This window comes from Myodes glareolus, chromosome 4 (genome assembly GCF_982192425.1).
Source record: "Myodes glareolus chromosome 4, mMyoGla1.1, whole genome shotgun sequence".
In the NCBI taxonomy this organism is placed as follows: domain Eukaryota; kingdom Metazoa; phylum Chordata; class Mammalia; order Rodentia; family Cricetidae; genus Myodes; species Myodes glareolus.
Genome location: NC_142029.1, coordinates 382576 through 403378, shown reverse-complemented (window position 1 = coordinate 403378; position 20803 = coordinate 382576). Strand labels below are relative to the sequence as shown.

At 39.4% G+C, this 20803-nt stretch overlaps 1 protein-coding gene across 1 annotated transcript; it reads right to left on the bottom strand.

Moving 5' to 3' along the window:
• Positions 1 to 15694: 15694 nt before the first annotated feature.
• LOC125393381 (C-C chemokine receptor type 1) lies at positions 15695 to 20225 on the bottom strand. The gene is made up of 2 exons (XM_048423829.3): positions 19858 to 20225; positions 15695 to 17684 (listed from the first exon to the last, which is right to left on the bottom strand). The coding sequence occupies exon 2, from the start codon at positions 17623 to 17625 to the stop codon at positions 16558 to 16560; it is 1068 nt and encodes a 355-aa protein (XP_048279786.1). The 5' UTR covers positions 17626 to 17684; positions 19858 to 20225; the 3' UTR covers positions 15695 to 16557.
• Between the last annotated feature and the right edge of the window lie 578 nt (positions 20226 to 20803).

The window sequence follows — 20803 nt, the reverse complement described above, 5'->3', positions numbered from 1 at the left end:
GTGTGTTTAGTAAGAAGGCTGGCCAGACAGAGAGAGATGTGTGTTCTAGTTTACTGTAGGACAGTCCAACTGCAGAATATATGGTTGGGAAGACCATGGAAGGAACCTGAGAAAGAATTTGTAAGCAAGAAAATATGATAAGAAAGTCCAAGTCATGAAAAGTTTAGTATAGCTTTGCACAGAGATAATACCCATTATAAGAACCCAGATGTGGTCTTGCTATCTTTTTGGTTATATCTTCTACACATTTCCACAGACAAACCCTCTCCTCCAGCCACATCAGTCTTTTTGTTGTTCTTCAAGTGTTTTTCCATGTTAGGACCTTTGTAACCTTTGTACTAGGGCTTCTCCCTAATCAGATGCTCTTTCTCCAAGTATATGTATAACATTCTTCTTCTTCTTTTCTTCTTCTGATTTTCACTGAGGTAGGGGCATTCTGCATGGACCGGTGTTTCCAGAATCTTATGCTTAATTCAAATAAACTGAAAAAGTGTACACAAATAGTGCAAGGGATTTTATTCAGAAAAAAGTAAAGATATAGAGCTCACACACCCAGAGCAATGAGCTCTAAGGAAACATAAAACTCAAGAGGGCTTGGTTATTGCCTGGGTTTTCTTTGTCTGTATCTAGGAGGAGCATTCGTTGCTAAAAGTTGGGTGTGAATGATTTTCTGTTTTGATTGACTTATTTTTCTGCACATGTTGTTTTCTATGATACATCTTATTTTAATCATAGGTATGACAAATCATGTATAAAAACATTCATAGGGGTTATCTCAGAAAATTAATTCAAAGGATGCAGTTTTCTTCTTTGTTTACAACAAAAACTAGTCCAGGGTGAACTGGTTCATTGTCGTTAGTTCTCTGATATAGTCCAGAATGCATTTAGTCACAAAAGGGTGTTATTAAAGTTCCTTAGGAAAGCTATGCGTTAGAAACACCTGTTGTTTTGTTTGGAGAGGAGCATGAATGCAACTTAATACAAGTGGGACCATAGGTTGCTATGCTATCTCAGTGTTTTCTCGCGTCACAACATCGTGAGATAGTTAGTCAACTTGTAATCATTGGGATAAAAACCCAAACAAAACAATTTAAAAAGAGAAAATATTTGTTTTTTTCTCATGGTTTTAGATGTTTTAAGTCATGGGCCGGGCAGTGGTGGCACATGCCTTTAATCTCAGCACTCAGGAGGCAGAGGCAGGCAGAGTGGGAACAGCTGTTTGGAGCCATGAGGGGATGTCCAGCTTGGTGATGAAGTCCGGTCATGAAGGATGAAGATGTTAAGTACTCAGGGAAGACTCATCAGGTGGTTGTCATAGCAGGGAGTAGCCTTCTGCATTCAGCAGAAGTTACGTACCAGGAGGTGAGGGCAGATGGTGCACTGTTGCAAGAGCATTTTAACCTGAGGGTTATCTGTGAAAGAGAGTGAGAGATAAAGGGCAGTCTGTATTTTAGAGACTGTGTAAAGACCAGATGTGGTGGCTTATGCCTGTAATTCCAGCCCTTGGGAGGTCAAGGTAAGGGGATTACTACAAGTTCTAGCTCAGTTTGGCTTACTTGGAGAATGTAGGCTAGCCTGAGCTATAATGAGAGACCTTAACTCATAAAAACAAAAACAAATAAACTGAGAAAGAGGAAGAAGAAGAGAGGAAGAAGAGGAGAGGAAGAAGAGGAGAGGGAGAGAGAGAGAGAGAGAGAGAGAGAGAGAGAGAGAGAGAGAGAGAGAGAGAGAAAGCATGTTGACAAAGTACAAAGGTTTTCATCATGCAAAAATGTATCCTTGGACCTATGCGTGGAAAAAAGGCAGGTTCATATTATGTCCTCTTCCTTTTCAGGAAGTTTCTTTGATCATGGTTGGTGTGATGTTTTATGGTAAAATGTGATTACTATAAAGGGAACAAGCATGGAGTTACCGAAACCACATTTTCCTGGCTGTAAAGAAGTCATAAGAAACACCAGAGAATATACTCTCTGATTGTTCAGCAGCTTCCTGCTAGGGTAGTAAATGTATGCTTCATTGAGGACTAAAGAGAAATCCAGGAAACTAACTGGGGAAGAATCAGGTGTGGTTATGAAGGTGAAGGGCTCTGAGCACTCCTGTCTCTACCATGAAACAGGGCAAGCAAGAGTTTCTCCAGGGGAAGGTGTGTCGGAGAAGTAAGAAAGCTTGGGAAGGAAAGCAGAACTTGATGGAGGTGGGACTTGATAGAGAGCCAGTAGAGGTTGGTGGAGGGATTAGAGAGCTTGATATAGAGACAGTTGAATGAAGACCCTATGTAACTTGATGGAGCGACAGAAGTGTAGTTGTACTGAAGGGTTCCACAATAGTCTGGAATGGTGTATAACAAAGGTTAATTTATTTGGGGATAAACGCAGAGTAAGGGTAGTGATCCGCAGTTCTCTGTGTGTGCTGGGACCTGGAACAGAATCCAGCATAAAAGGGGCCTCAGCTTTTCATCTGCACTTATAGTACATGAGATCATGCCCAAAGTGGGTATCTTAAAGGCTATTGGCTGAAGGAGTTCCCACAACACCTCCTTTTGTCTAGATAAGAGAGTTCTAAGCCTAATACAAAACTATAGACAATAAGAACAAATATCAAGTATTGTCCAGGGAAAAGAAGAGGTAAAAACATACATAAAAATTAGAATTATGACCAGCATAAACAACATCAAACAAGAAACATATGTTTCAATAGTTATTCTATACTAAGGAGTCTAAGTCTTATATTAAAAATGGCTTGGCTAAGTCATGAGAGGAAAGTAACTATGACTATCTAGTCTTCAACCCCATCAAAGATCTGATGAAGGAAATATTACCTGAGAAAACAGGAAGTGCAATCAGGCAACTTCCAAATGGTGCAAGAAATGACAGAGACAACCGGTTTCCTGGGCAATACCCAAAGTCTCATTTGCAACATTGGGGCAACCAACTTCAGCCTACAGGCCCATAGTATCTGGTAGACTTTACCATGAAGCAGGAAATTTGAAAGACTGTTTCACCTCTATTGACAGTTTGTCAGTCACTGTGGCCCATTCAGAGGTCTTTTTTTTGTCTGTATCTGTCTGATTGTGCATTGTGTTCCCACAACACAGAAGAGCTTTGTAGAGGGATGGAACAGTTGGACTCAAGGTCCTTACTCAGGTTAGACATGGGAAGGCAGAGCTCATGGAGGACAGTTTCAGGGTACTGTCAAGAGTGTTGGACATAGACTTTGGAACAGAGCATCTAATGGAAGCTAGATTTCATGGCTTTAATCATTATTCTGTGACTGTGCATGAGAATGTCTTTGTACTTAGTAAATGTGCACTGAAGTATTGATAGGGAAACAATCATAGAAATGAAGGAATGATTCTACCCAAAAGTACCTATCTACGATTACTATTGCCTGATCTACAACTTTCTGGCCTGGGTCTCCAAGATGTCAGGGCTGAAAAAAATTTAAGAGATCATTAACTCCAAAGGTTTCATGTAATATATGGAAATTGAAACCCAGAATGGGAAAAATATCTGCTTGAGTCACAAAGCTGGTTGTAAAACTAGGCTGAGGAGCATGGATTGAAATAAGGCTCCTTTTCCCCTACTTTTTTTCCCCAGTCTTGTTGGCTGCCCCAAACCATTTCTTTCTGAACCTCCGTACAGCTGAGTCTCCTCTAAAACTAACCTACTGTCAGAGAACTACAGGACTGACAGAAGGTGAAGCAGGTGCCCAAGGTCACATAGAGACCATGGAATCTGCAAGCTTAGTGAAACAGGCATCCAGTATCAAGGGCACCATTCTCTTCTTTGCTTCACCTCACAGGGTGAGTTCAGGATTCTGAATTGAGTTTGACCTTCATGGTGTACCTTTGAGTCAGCAGGTTGGCTGTTTGAGATGAAATGGGAAAACATTGCTATACAATCTACAATGGTCAGTCAACCTGAACACTCTTATGAAAAACTCAAGGCACAGCTAGGTGCATCAGAAATACCTGTCCTAGGGAGAAAATTCTAGTACTTGGGAGGTTGAGGAAGGAGGATCTCCAGTTTTCTGATAGCCTGGGAGAGTCATAGCAAGACACTTAAAAAAATCAAACCAAAACAAAAATTATGAAGTACATTGTATAGCATACCTGTTAAAAAGTATTAGTTAAAAGTTGAGATTTGATGCAAGGGCTCTTGTTTTTGCTTTATTGTTTGTTTTGTTTAGATAAGGTCTTATACCAGCCTGGCCTGAAACTAACTGTGTAGCCTGACCAAGGTGGCTGTCTTAACTAGGTTTTCTTTTCTTTTCTTTTTGTATGTATGTATGTATGTATGTATTTATTTATTAGTTTTTACATCCAGACCAAAGTTTTCCTTTCCTCCTCTTCTCCCATTTCCTCCCTCACTTTCCCTCCCCCATCTACTCCTCCTCCATTTCTGTTCTGATATCCAGGTCTCACAAGGATATCAACCAATCATGGATATCAAGTTGCAGTGAGACTAGGCACCGCCTCTCCTATCAATGCTGGACGAGGCAACCAGATAGGAGGAAAGGGTCTCAAAAGTAGGCAATGAGTCAAATACAGTCCCTGCTCCCTCTGTTTCGAGTCCCACAAGAAGATTGAACTATGCAACTGTAACACATTTAGAGAGGGCTTAAGTTAGTCTTATACAGGCTCACTGGTTGTCGGTTCACTGTGAGCCCCTAAGAGCCCAGGTTAGTTGATTCTATGGATTTTCTTGTGGTGTCCTTGACCCCTCTGACTCCTATAATCCTTCTGGTCCTCCTCCACAGGGTTCCCCAAGCTCCACCTAATGTTTGGCTCTGGTTATTTGCATCTGTTTCCATCAGTTCCTGGGTTACGTCTATTTGATGACCATTGGGCTAGGTAACAATTATGAGTATAGCAGATTATCATTAGGATTTATTGAATTGACTTTTTTGCCAGTCATATTTGGTTCTATCACAGGTCCCTGGGTTATCCTTCCTCTGGGTCCTTTCCTTCTAGCCAGTGTCAGGGGTGAGATTCCTTTCATGGTCTGGGTCTCAAGCTGGAGCAGTAATTGGTTAGCTTCTCCCAAAATTTCTATGCTACCTTTACTCTAGCACATCTTGTAGCCAGGACAAATTTTAGGTTGAAGGTTTTGTGGCTGGGTTGGTGTCCCAGTGCTCCCACTGGGTGTCTTGCTTGGTTACAGGAAATGGCTGATTCAGGCTCTGTATGCTCCATTGCTAGGAGTCTTAGCTAGGGTCACCCTTTCAGAGTTCTGAGATTTTCCATTGCATTAGATTTTCAGCTTTTCCCAGAAAACCTCCATTTTATTTGTCTCTCCCAGTACTTTCTTCCTTTATTTTCCGTACACCTGATTGATCCCTCCTATTCCCATTCCCAGTCAGACCCTTTCTCCCCAACCACTGGTAATGTCTATTCTACTTCCACTTCACAGCAAGATTCATTTGTCCCCCCTTGAGCCCTCTTTGTTACTTATCTTATCTGGACCGATAGATTGTAACATGTTTTTCTCTGTGTTTTTTCTTTATAGCTAATATCTATTTATAAATGAATAAATACTGTGTTTGCCTTTCTGAGTCTGGGTTACCTCACACAGATTGAGTTTTTCTAGTTCCAGTAGTTTCCAGTGAATTTCATGATGTCATTATTTTTAATAGATGTGTAATTCTCCATTGTATAAATGTAACATACTTTACCATTCTTTGGTTGAGGAACATCTATGTTGTTTCCAGTTTCTGACTATTATGAATAAAGCTGATATGGACATAGTTAAATAAGTGTCCTTGTGATATGGTAGAGAGTCCTTTGGGTACAAGTCCAGGAGTGGTAGAACTAGGTTTTTAGGTATATTGATTTCTAATTTTCTGAGAAACTGCTATATTGATTTCCAAAGTGTCTGTACAAGTTTGTTCCCCTTGCTCCACATCCTCACCAGCATGAGCTGTCACTTGTGTTTTTGTCTTACCTATTCTGACAGGTATAAGATGGAATTTCAGAGTCATTTTAATTTGCATTTCCCTGATGGCTAAGGCTTTTGAACATTTCTTTAAGTGATTCTCAGCCATTTGAGAATCCTTTGTTGAGAATTTTCTACTTAGGTCTGTACCCCATTTTTAAATTGGTTTTTCGATGTCTAGATTCTTGAGGGTTTTTATATATATAAATTTTGGACATTAGTCCTCTGTCAGATGTGAATTTGGTGAAAATCTTTCCCCATTCTGTAGACTTCTATTTTGTTCTTTTGGTGGAGACCTTTACCTTACAGAAACTTTTCAGTTTTGTGAGGTCGCATTTGTTAATTGTTGGTCATAGTGTCTGTGCTATAGGTGCTCTGTCTTCAGTCTAGGAAGTTGACCCCTGTGCCAATGTGTTCAAGGCTATTTCCTGCTTTCTCTTCTGTCAGGTTTAGTGTATCTAGTTTTATTTTGTGGTCTTTGATTCAGTTGGAGTTGGAGTTTTGTGCAGAGCAATAGATATGGATCTATTTACTTTCTTCTACATGCTGACATCCAGCACCATTTATTGAAGATGCTTTCTTTTTACAATTGTAAAATTTTGGCTTCTTTGTTATGGTAGTTTGAATGTAATTGGCCCCCATAAAGCTCATAGGAGTGGCATTATTAGGAGGTATGGCCTTGTTGGAGGAAATGTGTCACTGTGAGGGTAGGTTTTGAGATCTCTTATGCTCAAGTTGTACCAAGTTCAGGGGTGCGGGAAGTCCTTCTGTCTATGTGTTGCTTTTATTTGTTAATAGAGAAGCTACTTTTAGTGAATGGCTTGATAGAATATAGCCAGGCTGGAAGATATATCTATATCTGTATCTGTATCTGTATCTGTATCTGTATCTGTATCTGTATCTGTATCTGTATCTGCATCTGCATCTGTATCTATATCATCTATATCTATATCTATATCTATCTATCTATCTATCTATCTATCTATCTATATATATATATATATATATATAGAGAGAGAGAGAGAGAGAGAGAAGGCAGAGTCACGAGAAGCCATGTAGCTCCACCAGAGACAAACACTATGAAACCTTGCTCTTAAGCCACAACCAAATGGCGATACACAGATGAATAGAAATGGGTTAACCAAAGATATAAACGCTAGCTAGCAATATGTTTAAGCTAATGGCCAAGCAGTGATTGAAATAATATAGTTATTATTTATATTAATCTGAGGTAATGTCAGTCTTTGATGATGAGGTATGTTTCTAGTATGCAACAGAAGGATGGATCCTGTTTTCATATTCATTGTTTTATCCTGTCCCTTTTTATTGGGGAATTGAGTCCATTAATACTGAGAGATATTAATGACTAATGATTGTTAATTTATGTTGTTTTGTAGTTGCTGGTAGTGTGTGTGTGTGTGTGTGTGTGTGTGTGTTCCTTCTTTGGGTTTTTTCAGTGTAAGATTGTTTATTGTCTGTTTTCATGGATGTAGTTAACTTTCTTGGGTTGGAATTTTCCTTCTAGGGTTGGTTGTGTGGCAAGATATTGTTAATATTTGACTTTGTCATGAAATATCTTATTTTCTCTATCTATGGTGATTGAGAATTTTGCTGTGTACAGTAGTCTGGGCTGCCATCTGTGGTCTCTTACAATATCCAAGAAACCTGTCCAGGCCCTTCTGGCTTTCAGAGTCTCCATTGAGAAGTTGGACACCTATTGGCCTCTGACTGATAATTACAAACTTAGTGTGACTCAGTGTTCTGGTTTTCCAAGAACAAGAAACTTAAATTTTATTTGAAATCATCTGGTTATCAAGTTTTGGCATTTAGAAGACCATTTGAAAGATCATGTCTAGGAATGGATGAACAAGTATGGTGCATCCCGAACCCAGTTCAGTACAATGTTCTGCCTCATAGGCTCATGGTTTCAGGCCATGACAATGTCCTCTAGTAAAGTACCAAGAGCAGATTGCTGGTATTTCATTCATGCCTTTCTAACCAAACAGCTTTTTTGACTCTTCCTTCTAACTGTCTTCCCATTTGTCTCTTTCCTCATTGCCAGGTTGAGTTGTCATCATTCCACTTCTTGGAGTCCACAACCTCTGACAATTCTCTCCTGATTTACACCCTCTTAATACTTTTTGTTTTACATCCAGAATGATTTGTCTAAACTTGAAATCAGATTATATCATTCCTGAATTTTACTCATTTGCTTATTGAGTTTGGTGCAGACCTAAGTGTGGCCTACAAAGTAAGTTGTGGTCTGTTGTTTACTGACTCTAGTCGCTTCCCTCTTCCTGCTCATTCAACCCATGCTGTATTCCTGTCCTTGTGGACCACTTTCGGTTCCTTCAGTGAAACCAGTTATTTTTCACTTCCACATCTTTACATCTGTTGACCCCTCTACCTACACATACCCTAACCTTCTAGAAGAGTCATGTACATAGTGTAATTATTATGCTTTTCTGCTTAGGCTATCCTTCTGACTCCTGTCAGATGCAAGAAGCCCTGCCTATGTGCCCAAGCTGTGTCTTAAGTCCCACTTCCTTCCCTCCACTGTTTGGATTTCTTTAATGTCAAGCTTTACTAATGCTGCTTCCTCTTTGAAGGGCCATTTCTCTCCTTCACACAACAGAATATAAAATACTGGCTCCTTTCCAAGGAATATTCAGACATAACAGAATGTGGCCCAGATAACAAGATCAACTTTGTGCAAGTAGTTACAATGCATCCCAACATCCCAAAGACTCTTTCATTCCTGCTTTCTTTAAATGTTGATGGTTCTGTTCTCTAAGTACTTTTTCTTCTATTCTTTCTTAATGATGCGTGCAGAGTTCTCCTGTTTTTTTTTTTTTTCCAATTTCACACAGCTATGTTCTCATGCGAACACATTTCAGACTTCATAACCTGGGACCCACCTCTGTGCTCAACAACTCCTGAGTAATGGTTTCTAGTGAGTTTTGTGCTTTTATCTCTAGAGTACTGACCTTCGGCTTTAGCAAGAAAATAAAGTTTAATAGTGCTTGCTAAACTTGTAATTGTCTTATAGTAAGTATTGTATAGTCCTTTTAAAAATATGATACCATGTATCACATACTAGCAATTTGAGAAGGAACAGGTGGGAACACTAATGCAGAGATAAACGTCTAAGGCGAGGGAAGGTTCAGAATGACCTTCACAGACCATGCCACAGAACCAAGATTAACTGATGAAATTTAAGAGGAAAGGAAGTAAATTAATGCTTCTGTTCATGAATTAGTCATACAAGAACCAGAAAATAAGAACTATGATGGATAGCAGTTCAAAAGAAACTGTTTTGTGGCTAGGTTGTAAATGGGAAAGACCTATAGTAAATTAAGTCAATCAAGACCAATTATGAGACACTTTCTTGAAAACTGAATACATGGATGTGGTTATCTCTGGTCTTAGAAAACAAGTGACTTGGGTACCCAATGTTTAAGAATCAAAACAACCGTATGGTTAAGTTACATCTCAGTGAGACCAACCACCAGTTATGGGACATATACAATGACTACTACACATAGAATCTGGCAACCTCATTTCACTTAGTAGCTCCTCATTGAGAAGGGATACGGGGGTCGATCTTGATCATCTCTTTATGCTTACTGTCTGCTGCCCAGTTCTCAGGTTGTAAGTTGGTCCAAGGTTGGCTGGCCCAGAATTAGTAAAGATTAACTTGGAGAATTAAGTTTGAAAGTTGGAGATTAACTTTGAAGAAAGCAGGTTCCTAGAGAAAAGAAAGCTGCTAGCAGAACAAAGGGGCAATGACCTTCTTTTGGCCTATCACAGGAGGATTTCTGGCCTGGAAATAACCTCCTGTAGACTTTTTAAACTTTTGTGAGGGATGAAATGTGGAACTGAAAAACTGAAAGTGACCCTAGTCTTACAACATCTATCTTAGTGGTTATAAAGATATTCTTGAGATGGTTTTTGAAATATGAAAAATATAGACAAACTTTAGAGTCAATGTCTATAATCCCTGTGCTTGAAACCATTATGAGTTTGAGGCCAGAGTAGGCTACATAACAAATCTAAGGCTAGCTTGAGCTACACTGTAAGAACTTGTCTCACAAACAAAACAACATTAACAAGAACAAAATAAACACTGTGAAGGCATTTGGGGATCAGGTGTCCAGAAGGGAAAAGAATGAAGGACAGGTGTCAACTCCCATTTGACAGGATGACTGGCTATAAAAAAGGTAAACTGAATATAAAAAAGGTGACCATGGTGTTTATATGAAATTCCTGTAACCACTGTAACATTTTATAGATGTGGGTCCTTATTATTGTTATTATTATTATTCGAGATAGGGTTTGTTTGTGTATCTCTGGCTGTCCTGGAACTCATTCTGTAGACCAAACTGGTCTCGAACTCACAAAGATCTGCCTGCCTTTGCCTCCCTGAGTGTCAGGTTTAAAGGCGTGCACCACCACCTCTGGGCTTAGATGTGGTGTCTTAAAATAGCACATATGTAATCTCCTACAGTGTAGGTGTCAGAGGTCTCAAATGACTTTTACTGGAGTGAAAAGACCTGGCTTCTTCTAGTGACTCCACAGGAAATTCTTTGTTTCTCTAAGTTATTCTTAGCAGGGAGGATTCTTAGCTGGGAAGACTTTTGCCTTCTCCTTTTCAGTAATTCAATCTTCTCTACCTTCCTCTTTGATACTTTTGCTACATATTTAAAATCTACTAGGTTAACATTTCATTCTCCAGAGTCTTGACTTAATCTTAGCTGCAAATTCCCTTCTGTAAGTTTTCATGTATGATTTAAGTTTTAGTAATGTTTCTTTCACAAACGTTGGTGCTCTTGCATTTAGGGCATAGATGTTAAGAATTGAAATGTCCTCTTGATGAATTTTTCCTTTGATATGTTTGAAATGTCCTTCTTCATCTCTTTTGACTAATTTTGATTTGAAGTTTATTTTGTTAGATACTAGAATAGCCACACCAGCTTGCTTCTTAGGTCTATTTTCTTGGAAAATCTTTTTACAACCCTTTAATCTAAGGTAGTATCTATCTTTGATGTTGAGGTGTGTTTCTTGTATGCAGCAGAAGGAAGGATCCAGTTTTTATATCCATTGTTTTAGCCTGTGTATTTTTATTGGGAAATTGAGTCCTTTGATATTGAGAGATATTAATGACTAATGATTGTTAATTTCTGTTATTTTGTTGTTGTTGGTAGTGTGTGTGTGTTTAACTTTTTTGAGTTTTGTTGGTGTAAGATTATTTATTGCCTGTATTTTCATGGGTGTAGTTAACTTCCTTGGGCTGGGGTTTTCCTTCTAGTTCCTTTTGTAGTACTGGATTGTGGTTAAATATTTTTTAAATTTGACTTTGTCATGAAATATCTTATTTTCTTTATTATGGTGATTGGGAGTTCTGCTGTGTATAGTAGTCTGGGTTGGCATCTGTGGTCTCTTAGAGTCTCCAAAAACACCTGTCCAGTCTCTTCCGGCTTTCACAGTCTCCATAGAGAAGTTGAGTTTAATTATAATAGGTCTATTATTGTATGTTACTTGCTCCTTTTCCCTTGCAGCTTTTAGTAGTCTTATTTTATTCTATTAGGTAGAGTTTTGATTATTATGTGGCATGGGAATTTTCTGATTCAATTTATTTGGTGTTCTGTAAGATTCTTCTATTTTTATAGGCATGTTCTTCTTTAGGTCAGGAAAATTTTCTTCTATGATTTTGTTAAGTAAGTTTTCTGGATTTTTGAGCCGAGATTCTTCTTCTATTCTTATTATTCTTAAGCTATTTTCTTTTTATACCATCCCAGATTTCCTGGATGTTTGTTAGGAGTTTTTTAGATTTAGCATTTTCTTTGACCAATGAATCGATTTCCTCTATCAAATTTTCAGTGCCTGAGATTTTATCTTCCATCTCTTGTATTCTGTTGGTAATGCTTGCATTTGTCATTCCTATGTACTGGCCCAGACTTTCCATTTTCAGAATTCTCTCAGTTTGTGCTTTCTTTGTTGTTTCTGTTTTGATTTTTAGATTTTCGGGTCTTGAATAGTTTCCTTCACCTGTTTGTTAATTTTTCTTGACTTTCTTAATATTCTTTGAGGGATTTATTGATTTCCTCCATTTTTTGGGTTGTTTTTTCCTCTATTTCTATAAGGAATTTTTTTTATTTTCTCTTTAAGAACCTCTATCATGTTCATAAAGTTGTTTCTAAGGTCATTTTCTTGTACTTTGGCTACATTGGAATATTCAACTCTTGCTGTCATAGAATAGCTGGGCTCTGGTTAATTCTTGTGTATAAGTGAGGGTCCAAGTTCATCTTTTTGCGTACACTTAACGATTCTGTAATGATTTTCTATGTTATTACTGAGAGTAGGTTAATACTTCATTCAATGAGGATATTATAAATAATGTGACAGTGGTAAGACACCGTCTTTCCAAGGAATGCTCTGATTTTTAGCATTTGTTAGTTTCTTTGGTATAAACACTTCAAACTATCACTGAAAGCCAACTCACTGAAGTGGGAAAGTCCACATTATTGGTTTTGAATTGCTTCATCCTGGGGCTAACAGAATATTGGATCTGTTTAGTTAACATCCTTAGTGTTGTCCCCTTTTTTTTACTCTTAATGAACAAAACATGCACAGAAAGAAGAAGCAATCTATTCATTCCTGTCACAAATAAAGCTGGAGCTCTTAGGGGGTCCTACACCCCCTAAGTATTGAAATAGCTACTGACTCTGCAGCTTTTCTGTGGGCATGTTTAGTTAAATCTATCACATTTACTTTCAGTAAAACTCTCAGCTTTGTTTTATGGTAGAGATAAAAACATTTGATAAAGAAGGACCCTAAGAGGGATGCATGGATTGCCCTGGGAAGGGAAAATAGATGACATCTCTTGGGTAAACTGAGGATGGGGGCGGTAAGGGGAGGGAATGAGAGATGAGAATGAGGGAATGGTTGGTCAAGTAGGGGGAGGGACGGAATGCAAGAGCAATGAAAGAGACTCTTTATAGAGAGAGACCTGGTGCTAGGGAAACTCCCAGGAATCCACAAAAATGACCCCAGTGGAGAGGGTGACTGAACTGGCCTTCCCTTGTCATCAGATTGCTAAATACCCTTGCTATCATCATAGAGCCTTCACCCAGTAACTAATGGAAGAGATGCAGAGATCCATAGCTAAGGACCAGGCCGAGCTCTGGGAGTTCAGTCAAAGAGAGGAAGGAAGGATTATATGAGCAAAGGGGTTCAAGATCATGATGGGAAAATTCACAGAGACAGCTGACCCGAGCTAGTAGGAGCTCACAGACTATGGACTGACAGCTGGGGAGCCTGCAGGGAACTGAACTAGGCCCTCTGGATGTAGGCAAACAGTTGTGTAATTTGGTCTGTCTGAGGGGCCTCTAGCAGTGGGACCTGGTGCATGAGATGGCTTTTTGGAATCCATTCCCTCTGGTTGGATGCCTGCTCAACCTTGATGCAGCAGGGAAAGGCATGGTCCTGCCTCAACTTAATGTGCCAGGCTTTGTTGTCTACCTACAGGAGGCCTTACCCTTTTAGAGGAGTAAAGGGTTGGTTAAAGAAGGTGCGGGAGGGACAGGAAGGAGGAGTGAAAGGGAGAACTGACGTTGGTGTGTAAAATTAATAATAAATTTAAAATAAAATATTTGATTTTTTATGATAAAAACGAAGTGTGAAAATTGGTCAATATTTTGTAATTTCATGTAGACTGATTCAAAATTTAAATTACAAAGGTGACTCACCTTTCCTTATTTTTCTCTCTTCTCAGGAATCAAATAAGAAATTTTAAAAATGCCAAAGAGCAAAATATTCATCTCCACAAACATTCAGATGATATCAAGAACTGCTTTCTGAAGTCATCAGAGCAATGCAGGGGATTGAAGTTGCAGACTGTGACAGTAACTCAGAGAAAAGAACCTAAGCTTCCTTTCCAGGCCTGGGGCAGCTGTGTTTAAGAAACAGCTATTAGTAAGTATGTGCAGCTAAGTATGGCAGGCATAGCTTTAAATACATTGTTACAAAGTGGGAAGAGGTGGGGCAGGGGAACTGGAACTGTGAGCAGTGAGAGAAGTCTGGCGGGGCAATCTGATGTGAGTTCCTGTCACTACTTGACAAGACTTCTATTCAATGTCTTTACAACTGCCATTATTTTAACTACCCATTTGGAAAGTAAGGCTCAGAGACGTCAAAATGCCAACTCCAGGCCTTTGACTTGTAAACACCTGTCCTTTTAAGGCTTGTGTTCAAAGTGTGTTGTGAGTCAACCAAGAAACTCAAACCTTCTGGGACGCCAGTGGTCCATTCTCTAGCACCCTGGCTCCTCTATACACTTGGGTATTATACCAGATTTTGTGCCATAATCCAAGGGCGCCATGCTTCTGGGGTGTTCATAACACACTTTCATCTTGGAATGATCATGTTGTGTTTTATTCTAAGAAGTGTCTGTTTGTCATTTCATTTCTTCTTTACGTCTTGACTTTCTTCCTTTCTTCTTTCATCTTTCTTTCCTTTCACTCTTCATTTCTTTCTGGTTTTATCATAAGGAAAAAGAGTGGTTTTCCTTATGATATTGAAAGTGGACAGTGTGGATAGAAAATAAGCATCACTTATTGGGGAGGCTTTCTATACCAATCTAACTCAATTAGAACTACATTAACTGAAGTTCCCTTCTTGTGGGGTTCCAGACAAGGATACTATTTATAGGAAAATGTATGTGTGTGTGTTTGCTTGTCTGTTTGTGTACCATGTGCATGAATGTAGTAGAGGAGACCAGAAGGTGTTCAACTTCCTGGAACTGGAGTTACAGATGGTTGTGAGCCACCTGATGTGGGAGTTGAGAACAGAATTTTGATCATCTGCAGAACAGCAAGAACTTTTAACTGCTGAGCCATCTCTCCAGCTCTCCAAATAGCTATTTAATGTGAGATTTGGAAGAAAGTGGAGACAAGGCTGCTGTGCTACTTTGAAAAGATGGAAACCATGTCTCAGGTCCTGTGATGGCTTGCATACACACTTGTCGATCTGTTGTATTATAGGCCACACTTATAACTACTGGATGTTTTCTCTTTGATATGATTTAGAGTTAACTCCAAGGACTCATGTTGGTGGCTTGATTCTCAGTATATGGGTGGTAAAACCTGTAACATCACTGAGCCAAGTGGGAGATGATTATGTTATCAGGTATATTGCTCTTGGGAGGGAATACTCAGAGGACCCTGAGTGGGCCCCACAAGAGACAGGCCTTTCTAGCTCTTCAACTTCCTGCCATTCTATGTGACTTTTTCCTTCTCACCAGTGCTCTGGTTGGTTATGAAGCCTTTGCTGTGCAGTGATGCAGTGATGCCGTCTTCGTGGGAGTTGAGTAGAGGTGGATGTCATGTTGAATCTCCAAAGCTTTGAGCTAAGTAAACCTTTGTTATTTATAAAGTATTGGCCTTAGGGATTCTATTATACCAGAGGAAAATGGATTGATGTATCCTTTTACTTTGTTATTTTCGTATGTAAAACGTGGACTGAAGAATCCTATAGTTTTATTTTTTAACATTAATTTATTTGTGTGTGTCTATATATGTGTGCACATAGGGAGAGCAGAGGATTATTTGTTAGGGTCAGTTTTCTCCTTTCACCTTGTGGGTTTTTAAAATTGAACTCAGGTTGTCAAGCTTGGGGTAAGTACCTTTACCAGCTGAGCCATCTTGCCAGATTTTTATTTTCCATTTTAATTTAATAATATTATGAACATATTTCCAGATGAATGCAAATTCTTTAAAATATTTATATTTGTATCATATGTCATATTGACCAACACTTAGTATTTCTGAAATTATTAAACTATCTGCCATTTTACTAGTATGTACTAATATTACCCTAAAATGGAGTACTTAGCATTTTAGTAATCTTGAATGTTTTAAATTGCTCTTCAGAAATGCTTCACTAATATACATTTGTTTCAGATCACATGTTTGTGTCTGTTTTTGCCTTATCTGGACCTGTACTGTGCATTTTCATTAATAAAATGAAATAATATTTCTCTCCCACCTTTAGCAACCAAAAGAATTATGTTCTTTCCTTGTGACCAGTATTCTTATACTGATGTTATTGCCATTTATTCTTTGATCTATTTGTATCCTTGTTAATTATTTAAAATAAATGAATAAATTAACTTCAGTTTGTTACAGTTTAAATTTTTGATATAGCATTTTATACTTTATAATGTACGTCAATATCAAGTATGAAAAACTCTTTTTTCTACTACAATATTTTTCTTGAAATTTTCTCAGAATATCACATCATTAGGAGTGGAGTTCAGTAAAAGTTCAGTTCAGCTTTGTTTGTTGATGACCACAGACCCTAACTCTTGGGTCCAAGCCCTTCATTGCCAACCATTATCCCAGTCTCTGGATCATCCACTGCACTTTGCTCATTCATTTATTTTTCAACAGAGAGACATTCAAGGAAAGAGTTAAAGAGATGATTTATACCTGAACCACCTATAAGTTCCCTCTGACCCTATAAAATTGTGAATCCTCATTGTGACAGCTGCCAGTATCTGTCCCAGGGAGTCGTGTACTATCTACTCACTCTCTCCTAGACTTTGGTTGACACCCAGGAGTCAGAATCATAAGCCAGCAGAGAGCTCATGCTCCCCTGTGGATGGAGACATAGAACTGGCCCTTTCTGGTTTGTCCACAAAACGGGAGGGCAGCCATTTTGCCAGGGGTCCTGCCACAAGCCTTTGAAACAGCTGCCGGAGGTACTTCCGGAACCGCTCACCCACAAAGACATAAATGACTGGGTTGACGCAGCAGTGGGTGTAGGCAATCACCTCTGTCACCTGCTTGGCCAGGTCTAGCTGTTTGCTCTGCTCACACTGATTGGTGAATAGAACGTCTTGGAAAGCAGAAACAAATACAGTCAGATTATAGGGCGTCCAGAGGAGGAAGAAGAGAAGTGTGATAGCAAATATCAGACGCACGGCTTTGACCTTCTTCTCACTGGGTCGTCTGAGCAGAATGCTGACGATTCCTGTGTAGCAGATGATCATGACTAACAGAGGCAAAATTAGTCCAAGGAGGTTCAGCTTCAGAGCCTGAAACTGCTTCCACTGTTTCAGGCTCTCGATGGGGTAATGAGGGCTACAGGTATGGCGAGTGAACTCCCACTGGACTTTGAAAAAATATAAGCCAGGAATGGAGGCCAAAATGGCTAGGGCCCAGGTGATGATACTGGTGGTAATGCCAAAAGCAACAGTCCGGGCTCGCAGAGCGAACACTGCATGAACAATGGCCAGGTACCTATCAATCGTCAGCAGGATGATAAAGAAGATCTCACTGTATAGGCCCAGGAAATAAAACCCAGAGAGGAGTTTACACATGGCATCACCAAAAACCCAGTTGTCTTTCAGCTTGTAGTAAATCCAGAAAGGCAAAGTGGAAAGGAAGACCAGATCAGAGATGGCCAGGTTGAATAGGTAGATGCTGGTCATGCTTCGAAGTCTCCTGTACTGCATGAGAACCAGAATCACCAAGATATTGCCTATCACGCCAATGATGAACACCAGGGAATACAGAGGGGGTAGAAATCCAGCCCCAAAGGCTCTTACAGTAGCCTTTTGGCAAGGGGTGGAGTCCCCATAGTCAAATCCTGTGGTTGTATAGTAGTCTTCTGTGGTAGCTGAAATCTCCATCAGGAACTGGTCAGGAGCAATGGCTTCTATATTTACTTTTCTATTAAAGACAGGGGGTTCTAGGCAACAAAGATAAGACAATGGTTACATTTTTTTCAACTAATAAACTGCTGATTTAAACTTAGTGATTATAAAATCCTAGGGATGAAATAGAGGGCCAGGAGCTCTTGCATTTCCTTTTCACATGGACATTATAGTCTAAGAGGGCCACAGAACAAATAAATGAGTATGTGAATAATTCATTCAATTAGTCTAAGAGTGACTGTGTAAGAAGTTCAAAAAGAGTTTTTGTTCTAACTAATGTTCTAACTAATCACTGTTCTAACTAATGATTTCTAAGTGACCCCAAGTGGCTGAATTTGAACTTAGTGTTCAACACCTGTTAAGGGGGGCAAGTTTATTCCACTCAGAAGTGATGAAACGGGGTGCACATTGCTGCTTGATACTATAGTGTGGCTCGGTACCTCAGAAGTGATGAAACAGAGTTTGCCCCAAGCTACTGAAATGTGGCACAAGATAGAAAACAAGAGCTAAAGTACAAAGCCATGAGTCTTTTGTTCAACTCCAGCACCGACATTATTTGACTCTGCTGCCTCTCATCACAATGCTGGCTTTGTTGCTGGAGTCTCCACAAAATCTCTGGGAAGCAAGACAGTCCTAGGTAAGAACAAATGTTCATAGCTAGGAAAAGTTATTATTTATCTTATTGTCCAAGAGACTAGACTACTTTCAGTTTGTAGTGGAACAATGCATGCTCTTTAATGAAAAATATCATTATACTGCAAGATCTGTAGCTCTGATATAGCAAATTCCTACTAGAACAATCTATCACTTTATAGGATGAGACTCAAGATACCAGGCTGGTTGTTTGGCTTAGGCTGATCCATGTCACATGACCTTTATATGGTATAGGTAGTTTTACAGTTAGCTCAGTAGCCCTCTGTGAGCATCATGAGAAGGCTAGAAGGAGGACATGGCCTGTAGACATGACCCTGGCTGTGTTTGGAGGAGAAACAGAAGGCCCATGTTGTCATTGACTCTCTCAGGCCTGTGAATATCTGCTTGTAGAAGTCTTCCCTAGGGCCCCTTCCCAGTGCTCGTGTATATCCCTAGAACCTGGAAACTTCCAGTAGTAGTTTCCTGTAGCTTGTTCATTTGTGAAGTGTCTGGGAAAAGATGACAAGAAGTACTCAGGCCCAGAGTGATGCCAGATGTTTGTTGTGGCTCATAAGAGTCAGTGTGTACATCTGTTCCATCTCCAAGCGGCATGTGGACAAACTTGTAATTGGCCACCACGGAAGTTAACAAACATTATTAACCATTTTAGGTAGAGGCAAGTTTTGAGTATTTTGTAGCAACTTGAGACCCAGGTCTTCTTGGTAAAATAATCCAGAACTGTCATGCACCCTAATGTCAGGTATTGTTACTTATTTGCTAGTAATTCATGGTCTCACTGGTTTAGGAATTCTAGAGTGTCTAGCTGTGTGGTGTGTGGAGAATTTCAAGATCAGAAAAAAAAATGGCTATGAAAATCTAAGGGTTTCTTATTCTTTGAAAATTTGTAGCTGTCCTACCTTTTCCAAACCCATGGAAGGAAAGGCAAAATAGGAATTTGCTTCAATCAATCATACCCAGCTTTCTTCTGCATAAAACAAACCCGCACCATGTTAGAATACAACAGATGTATCCCAAGACTCTATCTTTGCATCTGCTACCTCTAGGTAGTGATTTTCCACCTTCTTCAAGACAGTAGTCCTTGTTTTGTGATTTTAATTCTAATTTTAAGAAATTGGTTCAGTAATTTTTTCAGTTTTGCACTTGCAACGATTTTTCTCACTAATATATATTTTATTGCTGCCATTTCTTCATATGCTATATTATGGTGGCCTTTATATGAACAAGGATATCTTTTAAAATAGATTTCCCTGAAAGGCATTTCTTGTCTTTTTATGCTGGTTTACTTTCTTAATCATCAACAACAAACTGTCAAGATCACTTTCTAGAAAATGTTTTATACCTGAACATCCAGCTTTAGGATGTTTAGGAATACACACAGGATCTTCAGTATTCTTGAGTATTAATTGCTTTACAGATACAGCAATAGGTTACATAAGAACCATCTGATTCTCAAAGCAATGCCCACTGTTAAGGATCCCTGAGATACACTCATCTGTGCCTTTATGATTTCCCTTCACAGTAATTAGCATCATAGAAAAGACAAGTACCACTTACTCAGTTTCCAGAAGATTTTGTCCACACAGGCTTTGTTTCTTGGCTTTTAAGAGTCTTTATGAATTCATGGTGCAAGGTCTTGAACAAGTAAGAAGTTCTTGGTGTCTTGTGAGATGATGGAGATTGGACTCTGGTTTTAAGGTCTTTCAAAATGACAAGAAGGATGTAAAGTTCTTCTTTTTGTATGGTTGGCTGCCTATGAAACACTACGATGCCCACCAGTGGCCAATTCCTGGGGTCCAAATTTGATACATATGTGTTCTCTGTCCTCACTGCTACAATACCAGTAAAGTTTTAGTCTTCTCAGAAGGAGCTCTACCCTACAAGGATTGCGTTGGGTGTGGTTGGGTGGAGTTGAGTTGGACCATGTGAGTGACAATGAGTTGTTCCCCAGGACTCATGGAGCAACTGAATGCATAAGCGTGGCGTGTAAATGTGGGGGATGGTCACAGAGTTCTTGTGGTCAGTGAGGAGCCTTTGAAAAAAAAAGATAGCAAATAGAAATGTCTAAAGCAGAACCCCATGTCTTGTTCCTCAAAATCATCTGACTGATGAATGAGGACCTAGAGAGACCTGCCCTTTTCTTTGGGGTTCTGTACTGATGTTGTTTCTATTTGTACTCTAACTGCTTCCACTGCTCCCAAATCTCTTCCCAACCAAACTTCAAAGGATGGTTTCCCCTCAAGGATATCTGGCACAAGAGTGTATGCTGTTTACCCTTTCTTTTCTGACAGGTGTGATGATACATGCCTTTAATCTCAGCACTCAGGAGGCAGAGGTAGGATGATTTCTGTGAGTTTCAGGCCAGCCTGGTCTACATAGTGACAATGACAGCCAGGGCTACACAGAGAGACTCTGTCTTAACAAGAAAACAAGCAAACAAACAAACCACACATTAAAACATTGGATATGTTTAGAGTGGCATGGCTGTAGACTCTTCCCTTCT